The 10,105-nt window shown below is 60.0% G+C and overlaps 1 protein-coding gene across 1 annotated transcript; it reads right to left on the reverse strand.

Moving 5' to 3' along the window:
• Window positions 1–2,943: 2,943 nt before the first annotated feature.
• FAM53A (family with sequence similarity 53 member A) lies at window positions 2,944–4,181 on the reverse strand. Its single transcript, XM_058547626.1, is given in 3 exon segments — window positions 2,944–2,965; window positions 3,058–3,276; window positions 3,469–4,181. Coding segments are annotated over 3 exon segments (906 nt in total). The 5' UTR covers window positions 4,134–4,181.
• Window positions 4,182–10,105: the final 5,924 nt, after the last annotated feature.

The raw sequence follows: 10,105 nt of genomic DNA on the forward strand, positions 1-10,105 counted from the left end.
TCCTCCAGCCTTCCTCTTCTTTTTTTCTTCAAATATAAACACACTTAAATCTTTCTCATCTTAAATTACCCGAGACAGACACTCCACACAGAGGGGCCTCCTCTGAGCTGCCACCACGTCCCATCACAGGCGGCATCTCCTCGCCAGGCCCAGCCCTCCACGGCCCCCCGGCACACCCCCGGCCCTCACCCTGAACTCCTGCCCTTGCAGCTTCTCTTGGCACTGCGTGCTGCCCACACCTCTGCGAGCATGGCCTCCCACCCTGGCTCCACGCGTCCAGGTGTCATCTCCGGGTCTCTCCTGGGCCAGGCCCACGCTGCCCCAGACACGTGTCACTGCATGGTTCAGGGCTTCCACAGGGCATCTGCAGAAGATGCCGCCTCAGGGACACAGCTGCTGCAGGCCCTGGGCCCTGACATGGTCAGCACTGGCACAGCGACTGTGACCCTGGAGCACCAGCCACCCCACCTCCACGTGAGGAGCCCCTCAGACCACAGCTCTTCCAGAGCAATGAAACACTTGACCTCCGAAAATCCATCTTTCTGCCTAGAAAATCCACTAGACACAGTTCCACAGTGAACTGAGTAAATGCTCCCCGAGGAGGACACAGCTTCTCTCCAGAACCGGGACTTGGAGGAAATTGCTCGGCTCTGAGACAGTCGCTGTACCGTCTGTTTCTGGTGTCCCACTGCAACAAGCGAGTCGCTGAGAACGGGAACTCCAAAAAAAACCAGGTCTTTAAAGATACATCTGGCAACGTGTTTTGGTCACAAAATGAGAATTCATGAAATAATTTCTTTACTCAAATCCAGGGGGATTTGACAGTCAAGGTCACTTTCATATGCAAATCCCACAGCCAGGCTGGGGACACAGCTGTCTCCCCAGCCCCGTCCCCGGCTGTCTGTCACTACACTGGCTCCAGCCACTGCCCTGGCCCACATGTGGACAGCGCTGACCCCACAGCACAGGGGCCCCGGCCCCGCACACACACGAGCTACAGAAACGCTGCGTGTCTTGTCTTAAATCTCCACCTATGAAACTTCCCTTTTGATTCACAGCACAGTGGAATGCTCTCACCCGACAGCAGTAACCCGAGAGACGGGGGGAGAGCCACCAAGGGGGGTCACCTCCGTCACCAGGACACAAGCCCATCTGCCGACCACAACAGTGAGGCTCAAGTGTGAAACGACCGGCTCCTAACAGCTCCCAGCTCAGGCCGTTTGTGAAAGAGACACAACGGCCACTAAACAAAACCAGCACGTGCAGAGCTGAACTTGAAGGCCGTGACCTCCACTCCCTGTACATTTACAACAATCAGGTTTTCTAGATACGCTGTGATAGAGTGACACAGGAAGTACATATTTGGTCTTTGTCCCGGATCCTGGCACAGAGCTCCCAAGACCCTTGGAATCTCCTGAGTGACAGGGTGAGGGGAGCGTCTTCTGTGATTTGTAACAAGCCCCTTTCAACCACACCTGAGTTTATGCTCACGTGACTCTTGTGGTCCCTAGACAGCTTCAGGATGGAGGTTGGTCGCCAGAGGAACCAACCCCAGGATTCCAGGGTGAGGACTTTTAGCTCACCCCCACCTCCAGGGAGGGGAGATGGACTGGAGATGAAGCTAATGACCAATGGCCAATGATGTAATCAATCGTACTGACCTAATAGAACGTCAGTAAAAATCCCTAAACGTGGGATTCCGGGGGCTTCGGGGATGGCACGCATGTGGAGGTGCTGGGAGGGTGGTGCCCGGAGAGGGCATGGAAGCTCGGGGCCCCTCCCCGTATCCTGCCCTGTGCGTCTCTTCCATCTGGTCCCGGGCTGCATTCTTCATAATAAATCGGTATTAGTAGGCAAGGTGTTTTCCTGAGTTCTGTGGGTCGTTATAGCAAATTATCAAATCTGAGGAGGGGGCTGTGGAACCCCGATTTATAGCTGGTCGGTCGAAGAAAGGGAGGCCAGGATTCGGGACCCGCGCCTGGAGTGGGGACGACCATGTGGGGTTGACTCCTCGCCTGCAGGATCTGCACTCGTCCAGTGCATCTCTGGATTGCACACGCCCTGCCCTGTGCTGGGGTCCCCGCTGCAGGCGGAGCCCACAACATGTCCTCCATCGTCGGCCCTGTCGCAGCTGCACCTCATCACACCACACTCGCCCTTTTCCTTCTCCAAGAGGTCCAGACGTCTACCCCAGCAAGGAACCATGACCTAGCCTCCCCTGTCTGCTCCGCCTGCCCACTCTGGAGTCCTCGGCAGGGCCGGTCCCTCTTTGTCCCCACAGTGCCTGACCCCCCTCCAGGCCCGAGGGTGCCGAGGCTCCGGGAGGCGGGGGGTGTGGTCTGGAGCTCAACGCCAGCTTTCCTGCATCGCGTGTGGTTCCTGGGGACCAGCCGCCTTCACCGCAAAAAGATCAGAATGTTCCTTCTATACCCCAGCTTTCTGCGGAAGGTTCATAGCCAGGAAGTCTGAGTTTGTGACCCCCTCCCAGGCACCAGGAAGAATCTTCCAGAAAACCCACCAGTCAGGAAAGGCAAAGCGACATCAAGAGTGGGTCTGGACGGCAGGGTCCGGCCGAGGACCGCAGAGCACACTGCTCTGGGGAGGCCAGGATTCCATCTTCCATCTAACTGATGGACACCGAGGCCCCATACCCTTGCCCTGCTCTCCTGAGAGGACCCCAGGCACAGCCACCCCACAGGACACGCGGAGCCCGGCCGGCAGGTGGGCAGCCTGCCTTCCCAGGCCTCGGCCCGACCCTCTCCCTTTGCTCACGCCAGTGAGTCCTGTTCTGATTTCTTTAGAAGGTCCCAGAGAAGGGGGCGGAGCCACAAATACGTCACGTTTCTGTCCCAGCGACCCGCCCTCTCCCCGGAACACGTGACCCTCCAGACGCACAGAGGTCCAGGCCTCAGACTGGTCCCCACGTCACCTCGTTCCTTTAACTCAGCTTTGGACATCGATCGGCCTGCGAGCGGAAAACAGCAAGGGAGGGGCAGGCGGTGAGGGCGCAGGAACAGAGCATCTTCACACCGGTCTACACCCAAAACTCGAACTTACCCTTTCCTGAAAGAGGTGTCCGCGGAGGACGCGGCGAAGCCAAGCCAGGAGAAGCCCGGGTCGGAGCGCGCCTGCTCGGCCTCGGAGGTGCAGGCTCCTCGCTGCTCAAACCATCTCCACTCCAACGGGCAGTCCAGGGTCCTGCAGCTCCGCGAGCCCGGCCCACCGCCCACCGCCGTGGAGGAGGGGAGGGGCAGGCAGGCGGGGTGGCCGTGGGTGCTGGTGCGGGGGACACCCAGGCCTCAGACCCAGCCGAGGCCAGAGCGCAGCCCGAGGCAGCTCACTCCCGCACGAGCGCAGAGACCACCACCGACACAAGGACATTAGCTCCAAACCCTCCCCTGGCACGGCCCACCTCCCCAGACCGCCTGTGCTGGGCGCCAGCCCGGTGAGAGCACGGAGCCCACATACCTCCCCCGGGCCATCTTCACCAAGTCCAAGGATGGGCGCGGCCATCGAGCGTGGTCCTGGCGCCTGCGTTTGAGGTGGCTCTTCCTCCCAAAGAGCACGCACAGCTGCGAGCTGCACCGGAGCAGGCCCCGCCGCCGGCCTGGCTTGGGCGTGGGCGAAGGGGTGCTGCTGGCTGAGGGCAGGGGCGTGCCCGCGTCCGCCAGGTGCTCCTGCAGGAGGGACAGGCGGCGCTGCGAGGAGAGCACGCACGGCCCTGCAGGACGCCAGGGCCAGCCCAAGCTGCCGTCCACGAGGCCACTGCTGCCCCAGGACCGCAGGGGTGCGGGGGGCGAAGTGGGGCCGGCCGCAGGGAAGGTGCAGCCCAGCAGCGCGACACTCCTGGGTAGGCTGGCGCCTGGGCTTCCCTGTAGCATGGCACTCCCGCCGCTGGGGCACGGCCTCTTGGAGACAGGAGCCCAGACCTTGGAGCCAGCGGGGTGCCACGGGGACTGGCATTGTACCAGCTCGTCTGGCTCCGACAGGGACCAGCAGTGTCACTTGGTGGGCAGTGCCAAGAGTGGCCCCGCACGCTCCCTGAGGTCCAAGGCGCTGACCGGACCAAGGCCCGCACTCAGGCCTCATGGGCCCTCGGCAACCTGGCTTCCAACGGGCCGTCCTCCACTCATGACCTTCCAGGGGCACCTGTCTTCTGAGGAAACACGAAGGGGAAGAGACAGGTGAGCAGGAGGCAGGTGCATCCTCCACCGCGCCATATGCACCTGCCTGGCCTCGGAGTCGGGGCCAAGCCGCCCCTGACACAGCCACGCGCCTCCTGGGCCCTGAGGGACTCAGCGCCGAGGGTGCAGCTGTCGTCAGCGCCGGCCGCACCTGCTTCCCCAGCAGGGTCGGCCCTGGCACCAGCCTCACTTCTCCAAGGAAGGCGCCTGTCTCAAGGAGGCCAGTTACCCACCCCTCCAAGTGCGTTCCCTGAAAAAACCCAGAGCTGCTCCTGATTCTGTCTCACAAGAACACCTGTCCCGTGACATCCACACACTGGTCCTCTGCCCGCCGCCAAGTGGTCCTGTAGGTGCGCAAGCTGACCGGCAAGATCCGCAGGGCTGCTTCTTCAAAGGCGGCTGGTGCTGCTTCGACAATGTGAGCAAAGGCCGACAGCCCAGCACACAGGGCCGAGCAGATCCCTCCTCCCCGAGGCCTGCACCCAGCTCCACCGCCCCTCATGGTCACAGCCTGCAGCACACAGGGGTGGGGACCGTGAACCTGGACAGAGACCCTGACACCGAGAGCCTCCACTCCCACGCCATCAAACAGGTGCTCTGAGGGTCACATGAGACCCCGAGCATCCAGGGGTCAGCAGCGTTCCACCACAGTCGACTCGTGGCACAGTAGGCCGTGCCAGCGTGGCATCAAGGGCTCCCTCCCCCACCCGACACGCCAAGAGAAGGTCTTTAGGGACCCAGCTCCAGCGACTCCTCACAAACTCCAGAACCGCCAGGAGCCCACCTGCGCCCTTCCTCAGCCTCGTTTCCTACACAAACCCCCTGGGCGCCTGGACCTGGCGTGCGCCTATCAGGGCCGCCATCGCAGGCTGCATCCCTTCCTGACCGCCGTCGGGGGCAGACCAGGTGACTGGGTCTCCTTGGTCTCCTCCCGTGGAGTCAGGGCCGCGTGAAGCCAGGACTCCTGCTGACCTGGCCCAAAGGGTGTCCACAGCCTCTGCCACCCCAGCTGCTCTGCAGTCACCACCCGCTGAGGGAGCTGGGCACAGAACCCGCAGGCCCAGGGGGAGGCCAGACCCCCTCTGAGCAAAGGCAGGAGCAAAGGCCCTGGGGTGGCACTGGGGCAGCAAGGAGGCAGGGGGCACGGTCAGAGAGGACAGAAGGGCTGACCCCGTGGGCCCTGCGGGAAGTGAGTGAAGTCTGGCACCGTGTGCAGGACCGACTCTGGGTGAGGACAGAGCGCCAAGGGCCAGGGGCTGAGCCCACACTTCCTCGGTCCATCCGTCCACAAAAGAATTTGGTAAAAACCCTCACTTCAGTAGTCTGGAGAGCCGCCTGACACACCATTGACGCCAACGGGGCTTGTCACACAGCCGCAGAGACCAGGGCCGGAGCTCGAGGACCTGGGACTCAGCTTGGGTCTGTCCAACCCTAAAATCACACAACTGACACAGTTCACTGCGACCGCCGACCGCAAGGCACCGTTGTCAGGGGCACAAGCGCCAGCAAGCTTCTTACATGTGCACACACTCGCACTGACACACAGCCCCTCACACGCTCACACGCACTCACTCTCGGGGCCTGCTCCCATTCAGACCGTGGGGCACACGTGCGGGGGACGTGCCCTGGAGGGAGGGTGAGCCTGGTAGACCCACGCACTCCAGGGCATGGACGTCCCTGACGCATAGCACGGGCCCAGTGTGTGCTACCAGTGCTGCAGCGAACGCCATGGGCACCGCCTCCCCCCCCACCCTACCCCATGCCATCCTCTTCTTTCTCCAGTGGCCACAGGATCCCACCGGGCGGGCCTCGTACCTCCACACTGCCAGGCGCCTTTCCAGAACGGGTGCAGCAGCCCCAGGCTCCCATGGCCACCAGGAAGAAGGAGAAGGGTGCCTGGGCCTGCCCCACGCACCAGCAGAGGAGGGGACAGCCGCGTGACCTTCCACCTCTCGCATAAGACACACTGTACGGGGGCTTTTGCTCCGAAAGGCAGTCTCACATTCAAGTTCAGCTTCCCACACCCGCTCCCGCCCGGAGCACAGTCCCGGCCCTGCTCACAGTCCGTGGCCACAGCAGCCCAGGAAGACCTGCCAGGGCTTTTAAACTCTTACTGTTGGTCTCAAAAGGGAACAAATGACCACTTTTGCTCAGTTTCTCAGCAGAATACTGCAAGTGACAAGAAAGAGAAGGCTCAGTGCTGCGGACTCGCGCCCGAGAACTCAGAAGCAGCGAGAGGTCACGAGACAGCCTGTGTTTCATCCCTGCAGTGAATCCTGTTTTCCCAACGGTCTGTTTGGTCATTAAAAAGACAAGCATTGACCCCGGAATACATTTTGTTCTTAATCCAAATTCTTTTTTTTTTTTTTTAAAGATTTTATTTATTTATTTTTCCCCAAAGCCCAGTAGATAGTTGTATGTCATAGCTGCACGTCCTTCTAGTTGCTGTATGTGGGACGCGGCCCCAGCATGGCCGGAGAAGTGGTGCATCAGTGCGTGCCCGGGATCTGAACCTGGGCCACCAGCAGCGGAGCACGCACACTTAACCGCTAAGCCACGGGGCCGGCCCTTAATCCAAATTCTTAAAAGCCTAACATTATTCAACTGCATGAAGGAAATAAAAAGCCATGAGTGCGTACACTTCTGCTCTTTGAGCTACCACCTCACCTCTTAGTCACCCCTCCTTGAGCCCTCCTCTCCGGCCATGGCTTCCACACAGACCCGGCCCCGAGACAGGCTCGCCGGGGTGGCCCTGGTCTGGGAGGTTCAGACACAGGGCCTCCCTCATCCAGCGGGCCGGGACAGCTTCGGGCGCGGCAGCATCAGGACCTGCGGGAAGGTGCTGCCCCTCTGGCTTCAGCCCTCAGAGGGTTTCCTCTCACTCACTGGGCCCCGTGAAGCCTGAGGGACTGCTTGGTGAGCCGCGGTCTACTCCATCACCTTGTGTCTGTCTGTCTGCTCTCACATGCTCCCCCAGCCCAGGCTCGGGGCACGGAGCCCTGGGGGCTGAGCGCCACCAGAACCCAGGGGGCTGCACACAGGCCGTGCGAGCCCTGCTGGGGTCGCATGGCCATCACCATCAGGCTGGGCACTGGTGAGCCCCCCATGCAGGGAGGACACAGAACCCTCTCACGGGTCCAGGTGCACAATCTGCACCTTTTTCTGCCTTTCAGGTCTGGCGTTTTCTCCACCGCACCACACGACCTCTCAGCTATGCCTGCTTCATCGGGGATGGTTTTACATGATTTCCAACCTCAGAATTTAAAAAAAGGAAATCCTTTGTTGCTTCTCATAAAGGGAACGAGTTAAAAGTTGGGTTTGTGACCCAGAAAAGAGACACCCATCAAGTCAGACTATGCGAAGACCGACGGCTGCCGGGGCAGCGAGTCCCGCGTCACCCTGGAGGACGGGAGCCTGGCACGGGTGCGAGAACTGGGTGACCGTCAGGTTCTCCAAGCCTGAGACCCGGGTCGGATGGAACAGACAAGAAAGCAGCTTTGTAACGACCAGAAAACCTACAGTGAACCCACGGGCTGTCTTCTGAACGTTTTGTACTGCCATAGGAATCTCAGCTGCGGCTGCAGACACCCTCTGACATTACTCAATCCCCAGGCCCTGGGGACGCCACCCACCCCCCCGCCCTCCCTGGGCTCCTCAGCAGCCCCTGCCCAGGCCCAACCAGCTGGCTGCTCTCCCCCACCCCTCCAGGAGCACCAGGGACCACGTTCTCTTCACGCATAGCGCATCATCCCCTCTTCCCAGGTGTCGTCCCCAGTGGGCAGCAGGAAACCTGAACAGCACCCTGTGGATGCCACGATGGACCCCCAGCAAGGAAAGGCTCTGTCTCCAGCGCCAATGGCCCCACACAGGCGGCCAGGTGCCCACTCAGTGCGTGTGCAGGTGAGGGGCGTGGGGGCCGCCAAGGAGCTCTGGTTCATGGACAGAGCCTGTGCCGGGAGCCCTGACAAGAGGATGCGGCCTCTGAACACTTGCTGGGACGCCGCAGGGGGGCTGAGGCCACAGGCTCACAGGAGGCAGGCCTGGCCCCACCACACTCGCAGTGACTCGGTCTCCGTCCATCCTCGCCCCATCCCCCCCAACCCCGCCACAGAACTGGGTAACAACCCGTGCAGGGCATGGCCAAACAGCAAGGCTGGGGGCTTGGCAAACCCTGTGACCAGCCTGTGACGAGGGCAGGCCAGCACCTCTCTCAGCCTCAGTTTCCCCACCTATGTCAGGAGTGACAGTGGGACGCTCATGCAAGGTTGCTGCTAGGGTTACTGAGAACACAGGAAACCCCCATGATCAATGATGGAGAAAGGACGGTCATCTCCAGAAGCAGCGCTGGGTTGGCCGCACACCCATGCAAAAAGAAAAAGAAAATCCCACCTTGAGACCCCCTCATCCCACACACAAAACTCAGTTCTGGAGAGTGCAGTCTTCTAGCTAAAGGCAAAACAGTGACACTTCTAGATGAAAACACAGGAGAATATCTTCAAGACTCAGGTTAGCAGAGATTTCTTAAATGGGATACAAAAAGCACTAAATTACATTGATACATTTGTCTACATTGAAATTTAGAATTTCTGTTACTATAAGGCACCATTAAGAGAGTAACAAGGCAAACCACAGGATAGGAAAAAATATTTGCAAAACACATATCCAAGAAAAGACTTGTAGCCAGAATATATAAAGAGTTCCTACAAATCAATAAGAAAAAGCCATACAACCCAAAAGAAAAATGAGCAGAAGACTTGAAGTCATTCACCAAAAGGACATAGAAACAGCCAATTAGTAGACGAAAAGGTGCCGATCTCATTGGTCATCAGGGAAATGAGGCCAGAGCCGCAAGGAGATACCACCACACCCCACCAAATGGCCAGGGAGAAGGGGCAGGCCAGGGGTGCCACCAGTGGACACCTGTGGGCAGCCATTCCACTCAAGAGAAGTGGGAACAGACGGCCACGAAAGATCTGCACACGAATGTGCTCAGCAGTGTCGTACTTAGCTGAAAACTGGAAAGAACCCACATGTCCATCAACAGGAAAACAAACAACGTAAGATGGAGGAAGGAACAGACTACTGGTTCACCAACACTGCTAGTGTATTCCAAAGCTCCGTCGAGTGAAAGAGGCCAGACTCCAGAAGCGCCGGCCACATGACTGCATGTCTGTGACAGCCCAGGACGGGCAAACGTGGGGCCACAGGGGACGCCCAGAGCACGGAGACGTCCAGGGCCTGTTCGGGGTGGAGGTGACAAGGTCATCGGTGGACACGACTGGCAAAACTCCTCCAATTGGACATTAAGCCCAATCTGTGTATTTCACCGCATGTGGATTACCTCACTAAAAAGCATGTTTTAAGCCAAAGGTCTTTAAAAGCCAAGCTCTCCACCAACCCAAGCCTGCACCTGCACAGCTGGACACGCTGGAGGACACACAGCGTGCTGATGGCCCATGCCGCATCCACCCGGGCCAGCGGCCAGGTGCTGATTCTCGTGGACCTCTCCGGGTCGCGCTCCTCCTAGCCCCTCCACCACCACCCCCGCCACGACCGGTGGCCCCCGCCCCACTCTCCACCCCGCAGCAGAGTGGGCCTGCTCCCCTGGCCTGCATCATGGCCCCTCTGCTCCGGCCTGCCCTTACTGAGAGTAGAAGCCCAAGCGTTGCTCCCACAGGGCTCCCTCAGGCCTCTCCCACCATCACCCCCCAGCCACACGGTCTCCCGCTGCCAGTGGGTCCTCAGCGCAGGAGGCCCTTCCCCAGGGACCACCTGGCTCGCCACCCACCGCCTCAGCTCCACTGAAAGTCTAGTGTGGCCACCCTACGTCAACTCTCAGCACACTATCCCTGCACTATTTTCCCCCGGCACTATAGCGACGCCCCAGTCACCCTGTGTACTGTCTGCCTCCCTGCAGAGAT

The sequence above is a fragment of the Diceros bicornis genome, chromosome 8 (genome assembly GCF_020826845.1).
Source record: "Diceros bicornis minor isolate mBicDic1 chromosome 8, mDicBic1.mat.cur, whole genome shotgun sequence".
NCBI lineage: Eukaryota > Metazoa > Chordata > Mammalia > Perissodactyla > Rhinocerotidae > Diceros > Diceros bicornis.